Source organism: Antechinus flavipes, chromosome 2 (assembly GCF_016432865.1).
Source record: "Antechinus flavipes isolate AdamAnt ecotype Samford, QLD, Australia chromosome 2, AdamAnt_v2, whole genome shotgun sequence".
NCBI classification, from domain to species: domain Eukaryota; kingdom Metazoa; phylum Chordata; class Mammalia; order Dasyuromorphia; family Dasyuridae; genus Antechinus; species Antechinus flavipes.
The window spans coordinates 227,656,274-227,669,702 of NC_067399.1; the positions used below are offsets into that span (position 1 = coordinate 227,656,274).

General features: G+C 32.2%; 1 protein-coding gene across 10 annotated transcripts in view; it reads right to left on the reverse strand.

Moving 5' to 3' along the window:
* The window catches only part of NCOA1 (nuclear receptor coactivator 1), a 202,818-nt gene that overhangs the window by 27,163 nt on the left and 162,226 nt on the right, over window positions 1–13,429 (reverse strand). For all 10 annotated transcript variants that reach the window (XM_051976364.1, XM_051976360.1, XM_051976366.1 and 7 more), the window contains 2 exons: window positions 8,703–8,871; window positions 7,535–7,849 (listed from right to left, as the gene is read on the reverse strand). In XM_051976364.1, the coding sequence (XP_051832324.1) occupies window positions 7,535–7,849; window positions 8,703–8,871 (484 nt within the window). The remainder of the gene's footprint in view (window positions 1–7,534; window positions 7,850–8,702; window positions 8,872–13,429) is intronic.

Below are 13,429 nucleotides of genomic sequence, written 5' to 3' on the forward strand. Positions count from 1 at the left end.
CAAATGCACATTATTATTGTTTCTCCACTTCCTATCCTCTTAATTTTTTCAAAATTCTGCAATATGGCTTTCAACCCCATCATTCAACAGGAACTGTTCTCTCTAAAGTTACCAGTGATCTTTTGATAAAACTAATGGTCTTTTTTCAATTCTGGACCTACTCCTCCATCTAGTCTGACTTTTTTCCCCAATACATTCTCTCTTTTTTTAGGTTTTGATAGCATTGTTTCTCTCTGGTTCGTTAGTCATGCCCATTAACTGTGTCTTCCAAGACATTATCTCAGGCTGTCTCTTTTCTCTAAATCATCTTGCTTCATGAGCTCATTAGCTCCCATGAGTTCAATTATAATCTCTAAATAAATGATTACAAATTTTGTAATACATATCAGAGATTGCTACATATTCCAGCCTTAGTCTCATGAGCCATACCTCATTGAATATCTCTTGGACATATTGAAGAGATGTCCCATAGGCATCTTAAACACCACCTGTCCAAAACTGAGTTAATTATCTTTTCTCCTAACCCATCCTCCTTTTGAAACTTCCCTGTTACTATTATGGACCTATTATCTCATAGTTATCCAGATAAACAAACATGGTGTCATCCTCAACTTCTCATTCATAAAGCCAATCTACTAAGCCTGATTGACTCTCTTGTTAATATGTTTCTTGCTTACCTCATCTCCAGTTACACAATTACCATGTTGGTATAAGTCCAAAAAATATCTTATCTGAATGACTACAACAGGGTTGTGATTGGTCATAAATTCCAATTTATGCTCTACTCTGCTGACAACGTGATTTTCCTAAAACATGCTACCTTCTTACTCAATAAATTCCACAGGATCAAATATAAAAGTGAGTATCTTTTAAAGTCCTTCACAACCTGGCCCTTTCCTACCTTTGCAATCTCATTACAATTTACTCTCTTCTTCTTGCTGTCCCCTAAGACTGGAATGCTCTCCTACCCTCATGTCTTCTTTCTGGCTCTTCTTTAATAGTAAACTAAAATGTCACTCTTAACAGGAGACCTATATTTGTTAAATATATAAATTTTGCATATGGTTTCATTAGAAAGTGAATCTGGAAAAAGATCACATTACTTGCCTTTTTTTCTTTTCTCCTTACTGATGCTAAGTAAAGTTGAGTAGAACCAAGAGAACACTGTACATAACACCAACAAAATTATGTGATGATTAATTCTAATGGATGTGGCTCTTTTCAAAAATTAAGTGAGTCAGGCCAATTCCAAAAGACTTGTGATGGAGACAGCCATCTGCATCCAGAAAGGGGACTGTGAGGACTGAATGTAGATTACAACATGGTATTTATTTGCTATTGCTGTTGTTTATTTACTTTTTTTTCTTTCTTATTTTTTTCCCTTTTTGATCTGATTTTTCTTGTGCAGCATGATAAATATGGAAATATGTACAGAAGAATTGCACGTTATTTAACCTATATTGGATTGCTTGCTTCTAGGAGAGAGAGTGAGGGGAAGAGAGGGGGAAAAAAAACCACAGGGTTTTATAAGCGTGAATGCTGGAAATTATTTTTATATATATTTTGAAAAAAAAATTTTGAAAATAAAAAAAATAAATAAAAAGACCATTGACCTTCATAATTCAACTAAAATGAAGGAATAGGAAAATATGTTCTTTGAGATCTCATCAATCTTTAAAATCTATAATGCAGTTCATGCTGATATTTCTAAAAGGGCTGAAAAGTTTTCCTTAAGTTGAGAGAAGTAAAAAAAAAAATGCAAACTATCAGAGAAAAAAGACCATGGTTTATTCTTAAGAAGTTATCTCTCTAGGTCAGAAGCTAAGTATCAAATGTGAACAGCCCTTCATCCTACCTTAGAAACAAGTATTCTTAAAGTTTATATAGATGCCTATTTTCCAGAATGATCTTTTCCCTTCATGAACCATTGTTAATATTCCTTCCAGAGAGGAGTATATAAAGATATAAACATAGAAAGAAAGCTGCATACAATCATCACCAACATATCTTAGAATTATTCACTGAAGGTTTATTTTTGTTTTGATGTGTAGAAGGAAGGGATTGTCTATTAGACCCTAAGCTGATAAATAAACTAGATTTGAATTGGGGAGAAAGTTTTAAGAAACAAAAACATGGAAAAAAGTAACTGTCACTCAATGTAAAATGCAGCAAAACTAATCTTGCAGAAAATAACTCATAATTGAATACAATTTCAGACGGTAGTGGACATTTCTAAAACTCCACAGGCTGTTTCTAAAACCAAAATCATTACTTTTTTTATTAAATGATAAAATAAGACTTTATTTAAAAAAAAAAAAAAAACAACTTCGAAGGTTGAAAATAAAAGGTTGAAAAAAAAAGAAAAAGTCTTTTTTTTTTTTGCACAGAATATATTTAAGAGGCAATCTCTAATACATGCATTCTATTCCAAATAAAATGATTTATTTATTGTCTCCCAAAATATACCCTGGGCATTCTTTTACTGTTAGGCCTATTACTTGAAATATCTTTCTCTTTTTTATTCTATCTTTTCAAATCCTACTCATTCTTCACAGATTGATTGAAAATCTATTTCTTACATGAAGCTCTCATTAACTATTTCAAACCACAGTGTTCTTTATTTAATTTCTTTGAACTCAAAACCATTTGCTCATCAGTGTTTGACATTACCTAGTTTATCCATAGATCCCCAAGCACAAACATGTAAGGTTAAAAAAAAAAAAAATCTACCATGCCAAGCTTTTACTAAGTGCTTACTATGTGACTATACAAATGCTAATGATAGAAAGGTAAAGTGAAAACTATCTGTATCCTCAAGAAGCTTATATCCCACAGAGAAGACAACATGTATTTTTAAAAGTATACACAAAACACATACTAAGTAGGGGAAGGGAAGGCTGGGGAGATCAGGACAGGTCTGTTAGGTACGTGGTATTTCATTTGATACTTGAACAAAAACAGGGAGTCTAAGAGATAAGAGTGAGTAAAGAGAATTTTCCAAATTGGGGGCCCAAAAGTTCAAAGGTTAGGAGAAGAAAGATGGACCATAATGTGCAAGAAACAATAAGTAGAACAGAATGGCTAGTTCATATTGTATATGGAAGTGAGTAATATGTAAGAAGGTCTAAGAGGTAGGAAGGGGTCAGGCTGTGAAGAGCTTTAAATGCCCAATAAAGAAGTTTATATTTGATTACAGAAATAATATGGAATAAATGAAGATTGAATAAGAAGATAATATACCCAGATTTTTTTTCTCTAGGAAAATAACTTTTGGCAGGTGTATGGAGCATAGACTAGAGAACAATTAGAAGACTTCTGCAACAATCAAGATAAGAAAATGATGAGGGCCTGAATAAGAATGTAGTGGAAATAAGGGAAAACATACAAGGGATCACATCATATCACTTTTTGCCCCTGATAAGGAGTTCATTGTTTCATTAGGCAGCCATTTTACTGCTAGAAGGGTCTAGTTATTAGAAACTTTTTTTTTATATACCTCCCTATAAATTTTCAACTCTCAATAAGTTATTGGTTTTGTCTTCTGGTGCAAAATAGGAAAAAAACCCTTTTCAGGTGTATTTGACATACATAAAAATAATTGTCTTCTGTAAGTTTTCTCTTTTCCAAGCTGAATAATTTACCCTTCATATTTTACACATTTCTAACACCTATTTGCTTCCTCCATCTTATCCCACTCAAGCTGGAAGTACAGCAACTGCTTATAACCTGGATCCCAACATAGACTGGGTCAGAAGATGTAAACGACTCTCATTTTTCCAATCTAGGCTGATTCACCAATCTTTATCATTTTAATGGTCCACAACTCCCAGGATTTCACTTAGTTCGTGCTAGACTTAAGGATGCACACCTAAATGACTAACTCTGTTGCAACTCAGAACTCCCAAGCTCTAGTAAGACACAAATCTCAGCTTCCCCAACATCAGCAAATACAGGGTCCACTTTCAGCCAGGGCTTATGTTTCATTCCCCTCATCATCCTGGCTGACATTCTCTATGCCTTCCAGTTTGGCAATTACCTTTTAAAAATATGATGCTAAAAATGAATAATCAGTCTATATAATCTAACTATACAGTCTAACTTAAGGCTAGGTAGAGCTTCAGAAAAATTTGATTTCAAATCCAGCCTCAGATATTTATTAGCTGTATAACCCTGGTCCAGTCACTAAACCTCTGTCTGCCCTAACTTACTCATCTGTAAAACAGATATCATAGCACCTAATTCTCAGGGTTGTTATGAGAGGATTAAATGAGATAATACATTCAAAGCACTTAACACAGTGCCTGTTAAACTTTAAGTACTACATAAATATAAATGTTTAGCTATAGCTAATAATTACACAAAATAAAATGGGATTATTATTTTAATAATATATGTGCTAACAATATATTCTAAGATTGTTTTAGCTTTTATTAATGCATCAAGTCTATAGCAAAAAAAAAAATCATTTTTTCCCCACATGAATTTGACAAGCCAGGTTTCCTGGAAGAAATAATAAAAATAATCCTATACTTGTATTTTTGAAAAATGAAATATGTAAATATATTTAGACATATATCTAAATATATTTGTAATTTTGAGAACCTAAAGGAACAAAATATTATGATTACTATATACCAAAGAGCTCCATCCCTCTGCCACCAAAATCAATGATAACTATGAGACCATGTTTACTTAAGAATTGGTATATATTACCTCAACAATGATACTGTATGAGGATGTATTCTGATGGAAGTGGATCTCTTCGATAAAGAGAGCTAATTCAGTTTCAATTGATCAAGAATGGACAGAAGCAGCTACACCCAAAGAAAGAACACTGGGAAATGAATGTAAACTGCTTGCATTATTGTTTTTCTTCCTGGGTTATTTATACCTTCTGAATCCAATTCTCCCAATTTTTTTTTTTTTTTTGCTATAGACTTTATGCATTAATAAAAACTAAAACAATTTTAGAATAGTGCAACAAGAGAACTGTTCCATTCTGCACACATATATTGTATCTAGGATATACTGTAACCTATTTAACATGTAAAGGATTACTTGCCATCTGGGGGAGGGGATGGAGAGAGGGAGGGGAAAAAGTGGAACAGAAGTGAGTGCAAAGGATAATGTAAAAAATTACCCTGGCATGGGTTCTGTCAATAAAAAGTTATTTAAAAAAAAAAAAAAGAGTTGGTATATATGTCTTATCTCAACAGACAGAAGAAGCTATAAATATTGTTCTTAACTTTTTTTCCCTCGAGCAGGTTTCAGTTGTGCTAAGGTACTTGTTTCCATTTCTTTTATATTATCAACTGTTTTGCAATTTTGTTTTCTTCCTTCTCAAAATCCATAGTAACATTCTATTTCACAGGGTAGTTTGAGATGAGTGTTTTGAAAACACCAAGGTATAGTGGCCATGTGAGTTAAAAGAATTGCAGCTCTAGAACTGAAAGTGACTTCAGAGACCACCTCACTAACATCTTCATTTAAACAGATAAAGAAATTTAAGTCCAAAGAGGTTAAAGTACTCAACCAAGATTTCACAAGTTGTACTCTTTAAAAATAGTGAATTTTAAATACTTTAAAAATATAGATTTTTCAAGCCTCGCATTCAAAATAGCTTTATTTTTTTTATCCAGTCTTCATAGGTATACTTTATCTCTTACTTGAAGACAATTTCCTAGAATCACAAACTATGGACTAGATCTTTTTATGGGACATAGTGTGAAATTTCCCTACTCATATTTTTCTTTTCCATTCTTATAACTTTTTATTGGATAGAGATGAAAATTATACTCTCAATTTCTTATCTGCTAGAACTTTAAGGTAATGAGAATTCTTTGTGATTACCATTCATAGAATTGCTTACAAAGATTTGCAAGGAAATTCAAATGTCCCCTAAGCCAACTTTTACTCAAAGTATGAGTCCTATTTACAAGAATCCAAAGTAGGTTCTTTGAGGTACAACATTGTTTAACTTTATCATAATATCCCTAGTCTCTGGCATATACAAAGAATTTGTTGCACTCAGCTAAACACAAGTGGTCATCTAATCTCTGCTTAAAGCATCTCTGCTCAAGGGGAAAACTTGCTACTTTCTGACAATTTTTTTGAAAAGCTCCAATTGTAAGGACATTTTACTTAATATTGAGTAAGATCTAACCCCTTTTAATTTCCACCCATAGGTCTTGATTTTGCTTTCTGGGATCAAGCTTAAACTTTTTCTCACAAGACAATACTATGAAAATTTCAGATTTCTACACCATTCTCTTTACTCTCTTCTGGACATATTCCCCTTGTCAATGAACATTTTTATATATAGTATTCTTGCACTAGACAAAATATTTCAGGTAGGGTGTGACTTCGGCAGAGTATAACAAAAATATTATCTCCTGAGAAACTGTGGCTAAGAGTTTATTAGATAAAAATATGAATGCAAAGCTAAGGGTTTCTCTCATATTTTAAGCAAATTATAATTCAAATGTTATAATTCCTGAAGATGAATATGAAGGAACACTAACTTTCAAGAGTTTTTTGTGCACTCATTTCTATAAACCAGCGATTAGGATTATTAAATGATGGGTTTTATAAGTCTTTATAGATAGTTTGTCATAAACTTGAAATATAATCCAAAAAGACAAGAGGTCTTCTAATTTATATCAGACCTACATGCAGTAATTTCTGTATTACTTAGGATATATACAACAACTATGATATAAATCTTTCTTCTTGTAATAATTGGAGTCTTGCTAATTACTACTGTCTATCAATCTTCTTTAATATTCTTTGGAACACGAGGTGTGTTTTGTTTAGCACCTAACTACGATACTTAACTTTTCCCTCAAGTAATGCACTGAGAGTAGGAATTACATGGCTTTTTTATTACCTCAATAAGATTTGTTTAATAAAGAAAAGTGAGTTAGTCCATTAAAGTTCAGTGTCCACTAATTTGAATGCCCTTACTCAAGATGAATAAAGAATTAGACTAGAATAATTTATTTCTAATTCACATCCATTTCAGATTGTTTTTTATCTTTCCCTTTTTCTTTTTAAGGGAAACCCTAAATATTAATTCCCATATCTGCTGGTCCCCCATCACACTGCTCTCTTCATCTTCATTTCTTTCTTTTTCTTTTTTTCATTTTCCCTTTTATAATTACTTATTCTTAACAGGATATTAATAAGGAACCAAAAAAGTGTTACTCCTTGTAGCATTTATTGCATAGTTTTGTGGGCAGCTTCTCTTAATTAAAAAAAAAGTAAAAAGTTTTTTTTTTCTTCTTGAAACAAAACTAGAATAAATAAAATCAATTAACATTTTTTTTTGGGGGGGGGGGCAAAATTCTTAATGGTTCTTCTCCCTGAGTCAGTGATTGGGGGACAAAGGAGAAAAAGAAGTTCCTTGGTCGTGATTTAGGCTAAGATAAAGATAATATTTTTCTTTGAAAAACATTGTATGGGCACCTCACAGAAAGAGCTGTGAAGCATTCTCACATTTAGAATAAAGAACCTACCATCAAACAACACCACTTACCTGCTGCTGTCCCTGCAACCTTTGTTGCAGTTGAAGTCTAAGTTGGTTGGGAGCGGCTGGAGGTCTGTTCAGACTCTGGCGAGGCTGCATGCTCATATTAGTAGGAAAAGCTCCTCGAGGTGGTGGTACTTGAACTGGCATGGTTCCCATGGAAGGCTTTTGCCTAATCATGCCTTGGAAAGGACTAGGGAGATTTGTAGTAGGTGAAGCTGAAGAGTAAGGCTGAGAATATAGGCTAGACCTTTCCTCCATCATTAAAGGTGGTGTTGATTGTTGTGGTTGAAATCTTTCTGTCAATACTTCCAATCCACCTCCCTGTTATAAAGTGAACCAAAGCCAAATTGAAACTGAATTTCTAATATGTGATATTTTTGTTTAATTACATTTGTTAACATTATAATCTTTGGTCTGAGTACAGTATATCTTCCAGAAAATGCTTCTTGAACATCTTTGATTACTTGCTACCTAAAGATATAATGTTGCTTTCAAATAGGATAATAAAGAATAAAAATACAAACAAACCTCTAAATCAATGAAAAATCACTAAATTTTATAAAATGTGTTATGGACAGGTTTAAGAATCATCCAAACACAGCTCTACACCATATTCTTTTCCATCTTAAAATCTCTGATATACTAATCCTTAAATCAGAACAACAAAGAAACAAACCAACCCCTAAACTGAAAGAAGTTGCCTATAGAAATGGGATGCTGACATGAAGAATATTAACATATGACAATTAAAAACAAATTATCTCAATGCTTTAGGAATTTATTTTGTCAGTATGTGCTAAATGAATGCTAAATGAAATCCCTTCATATCTTAAAAGATAATTTAATAAATTCCTATAGTCAAAAAAAAAATCATCAAATGGTAACCAATTAACTTTCTGGCTACAAATTTCTCTCCAAACTCAAGTTAGACTGATTCCCAGTTCACATGAAATCTCTCTAGCTTGGCAGATGCAATTCAGATATTCACTTTGTTGGGATTATCTCTAAGCCACAATGAAATATATAATTCATTGTATATGTACAGTCTCATAATTTCCCCAAAATTAGTTACATAAAACATGACATGGAAACAAAAGTTTTAATAATTTTGATCATTTATCTTCCCTTTATATTTGGACAGTATTTTTCAAATAATCCAAGCTTTATGAAATACCTGGACAAGTTTGTCAATTCCAAGGGCTCGGTCTAGTTCAGCCAATTCAGTTTCATCTGTGCCACTGAGAAAGGATACCAGTTGATCAAGAAGGGCCTTCTCATCATTTCTTCCCTCTATTGTTGTTGGTGGGCATAGAAGCTCATCTAGCTGGGAGGTAATGCACTGGCTATAAAAATGAAAAGACAATCAGGCTGAATAACTATGGTGTTTTTTTTTAAATGGCTATCAAGTATTCTACAAAATTCTCTGTTCAGATTGTTATATTGTTGTAGTAAAGCATGACTCAAAATGAAATAGGCACTCAGTTTATAAAATATAATAGAATTGTTATATTTCAACTTGCTTTTCAGTTGTTCATCATGCACTGGAGTTTTAGTCAATATTTTTCCCATTAGCTTTGAAAAAATTAAATGAAAAATCTCAATTCTATAAAGGCAGAGGAAAAGTGTTATTTTAAGCAAGGGCAAAGATCTGGAAAACTGTAAATTTTGATGAAACAATTTGATTTGGCTTCAAATTCATTCACTTAGTAAAAAACCACTGGTCACAAAATTTAAAGTTCATAAAAATTGAAGGAAAAATTAAAAATTAATTAAATACAATTAAACTCAAAATAATGTTAAGTAATATTAAAATGATCTTTCACAAAGGATATTTATCAAATAACATTTACTATCAACAAAATTATGCAATGGAGAAAAGCCTTTTAAACATGTCAACTGTTAGCAGTATATAATTACTTATTTTGGTAATATCAAATTATAGAGTTTAAATAAGGAAAATAAAAAAGTAGTAGTTTATTTCTTAAAACATGAAAAGAGCTCATGGTTTAATCTAAAACAATACTTAATGCTATCTGGCCATCCTTCCATTTTTTGTTTAGCACCTTACTTCTCAATATGTATTACATAAAAGTTGCTTTTATAGGTAATTATATATAGGAATATAAACAGCAGAATTCTGACTTTTAAGAACTATAATAAAATAGTGCACAAATTAATTTTATGTCATATTTAGATAAAAACACAGGAATATTTAGGCAACCAGAATTATTTCTAGACTGACCAATTCCAGGAGCCGGACTGATTGCATGGTTTTTGAACAGTGAAAATCTGGTCCCACTATGCTTTTAGATCATGCATGTATGTATATACCCATCTATTTACCCACCATATGCGTGCAAGGCATTGTGGTAGATGAGGTAGGGCTCCAAAGACATAGTCCTTGACTTCAAGAAGTTTTAGTATAAAAAGATAAGATACACACAAGCATTTTGTGACCTGCCATTCAAGAAAAAGAGCTGTAAGCTCATACATAACAGGGATAGCCAAAGTGTTGGTAGGACTCATTTGCATAATTAATTCTCATGATTCATTTGTACCTGATTCAAAAGTAGGGTTGGTAGAGGGAAGGGATTATTAAGGGAACCTGGTAACACTGTATTACTCTAGTTGAATTACCTCTGTTCCTAAGGACTAAATTACTTGCTATAATTTAAAGTTTTATGTAACATCCTATTATCTTTTAGTGCTCTACAAAGGCCCTAAATCATATTTTTTAAGAGAGGCACAAGGGAAATGAAGGAAAAATTTTATTGTAGCTAAGAATTGCTTTTGCTTCATCCACTGTCATATTCAGAGAGCTAATCATGCAAATTTTAGACAAGAAAAATTCTGAAAGACAGGTTTATATTCTGCCACATTCTTTATCTGAGGACTGGGCTAGATAAATTTAGAAAGGCTGGTCAGTATATGATTTGGAGGTAATAAGGGTTTGGGAAATAGTGGTTCCTAAAACTATCTACTAAGGACTCTAGGTATTCGGGCATTATCAGTGGAGGCAATTTCCCCTTTCCCCTCCCAACTACTCTGAAAAAAATCACAGATTTTTGAAGTATTAAAGTTCTAAAAAAAGCAACTAATTACTTTATAACCACAAAAAAAAGAGTAAGCAAAAATAGATGCTTTTTGGAAAAGAATTTTGCATAGTGAAGGAAGTTTGTATAAGGATTATGATGAAATCTTATTTATAAGTTTTACAAGTTTTCCATAAGCGGAGAGATACAATATTATTTAAATTTGAAAATTATAAGTTTTTCCAAATAGGGAAATACCACAGATATAGAAAAAACATGAACAAACTGACTTAAGGCTATGTGAATGGGCAGAAAAAAAGATCTCTTTAATTTATAACTAAAAATATAGTGTTCCTTGATGGACCTTTCCGTCATATTGAATCAGTTTCCAAATCTTACTGATCTTATGTCACACCTTCTCTTGGTCTATTTTACAGCCATCTCTAGATAATTCTATTTCCACTGTTATTAACCACATGTATTATATATTGGAACTAAGCTAAGAGTATCATTCTTTTTTTTTTTTTTTAATAACTTTTTATTGATAGAATTCATGCCAGGGTAATTTTTTTTACAACATTATCCCTTGCATTCACTTCTGTTCCGATTTTTCCCCTCCCTCCCTCCACCCCCTCCCCCAGATGGCAAGCAATCCTTTACATGTTGAATAGGTTACAGTATATCCTGGATACAATATACGTGTGCAGAACCGAACAGTTTTCTTGTTGCACAGGGAGAATTGAATTCAGAAGGTATAAATAATCCAGGAAGAAAAACAAAAATGTAAGCAGTTTATATTCATCTCCCAGTATTCTTTTTTTGGGTGTAGCTGCTTCTGCCCATCTTTGATCGATTGAAACTGAATTAGCTCTAAGAGTATCATTCTTGATAGCTGTGTCTTTCTTCAATCCATTATAGTTTAATTCCCCTAAAGAAACATTTTAATCACGGTATTCCAATAAAAAAAAAAAGTTCCATATTATTCTCCCTCCATTAGAAAAAAAAAAAAAAAAAGACAATTGCTTTATGTGATCTAAAGCCTAAGCTTCTAGGAGCACTCTTACAATTGTCTCTACCACTATTTATTTAAATAAAGCTTATACTTGAGCCAAGCTAGACTATTTGTCTTTCTCCAAAGAAATTTTCCCATTTCCCATGTCTTTTTTCATATTGTTCCTTCTGTCTAGAATAAATTCCCCTATTCTAATGTTTACAGAAATTATTTTCATTCATTTGTCTAGAATAAATTCCCCTATTCTAATGTTTACAGAAATTATTTTCATTCATTAAAGGCCAAATTAAGTGCCTTCAAGATTGACATCTATGATTATCCTATCATCACACAAATCAATCTTACCTTAAATACAATACTTGTATTATAATATTATATACAATAATACTTGCACATAATAAAAGTTTGAAGAATTAAGGAATGACTAACTAGAGTATTTGAGAAGGACTTTAAGTAGGAATGTATCACCAGGCTTATTATATACCACAATACTTCCTTTTAATGATTTTTATGATCTAGCCAAAGTGGTCTTCTGCCTGTTCTTTCCAAGACTTGAGGTTGGGTGAATTTTCTTTAATATAACAAGCATCCATCTAAAACCAAAAGCAACCATCATATGCACAGGAGATACACTAAAACTTTTTTCCAATAAATATAAAAATGAAGCAGAGATGCCCACTCCACCCCACTATTACTTATTGTAATTCTGGAAGTGCTAATAACAGCATTTACAAGAGAAAGAATGTAAAGGAATCGAAAGAAATTAAATGAATCAGGATAAAGAAAAGATAAAACTGCTCCTATTTGTTGATGATATAATAATTTATTAGAAAACAATAGGGAATCAGCAAAGGTAATGAGATAATTATCAGCCTCCAAAGGCACATAAAAGACTTGAACAGATTCAATTACAAAGTACTTGATAAAGAGATAAAAAAAAAAAAAAAAAAAAAAACAACTTAAGTAGTTATGAGTAATATTCAGTGCTTATGGGTAGGCCAGACCAAAGTAATGAAAATGACAATATTAGAGTTAATTTTTCTTTTTGAGCTATACCAATCAAATTACCAAGAAGGAGCTTTATTGAATTTCATAAAAATAACAATTCACTGGGAACAACTAAAAATCTAGAATATCAAGGAAAATGATGCAAAGTAGAGATAAAAGACTTCAAACTATGGAACAGAAATCATCAAAACCATCAGGTAATTATTAAAAAATAAAATCTTGTGGATTCTGCAGCCATCTTCAAAGTCTACAAGTGTGCATGCACTTTACTTTGGCCCCAACTCCAGGATCACAGACCTCTCCTGCCAACCTCCTAAGCTGTCTTAGGCTAGCAAAAAGTTTTATCCTGATCTTTTACTGGCTTTGCCACTTCAGAATTCAATTTGAAGCATTATTTTAATGTTGCTTGGAGGGAAATTTTGGGAGAGTTCAACTGGGCTGCTACTTCTACTCTATCATCTTGGCTATGCTTCTGCATTTTTTTAAAGCTGTAAAAATAATTTACCTATAAACTTGTAAATTTTTTCTATTAGTCTAAATAATTGAAAGATATATTCTGTCTAATCAAACTTGGTCTAGCCATTTCACTGATAATTTTGAATCTTGCTTCAATTGATAGAAATCTGAAATGTTACATTACATTTCTAAAAAGTTATACTCTTTGGACTAATTTTTTTTTTAAATTAAAAAGAGCTATAATAAAAGGAACACAAAATTTGGGTGGAAAAACAGACTGGAGAATTTTCTATCTTGCAGAATGTAGTTATAGATAAATAAAACTTTCAGGTTTCAGGAGAAAGCACAACCAATGGAACTAAGGAACCTGAAGTTGCACAACCATGCACATGC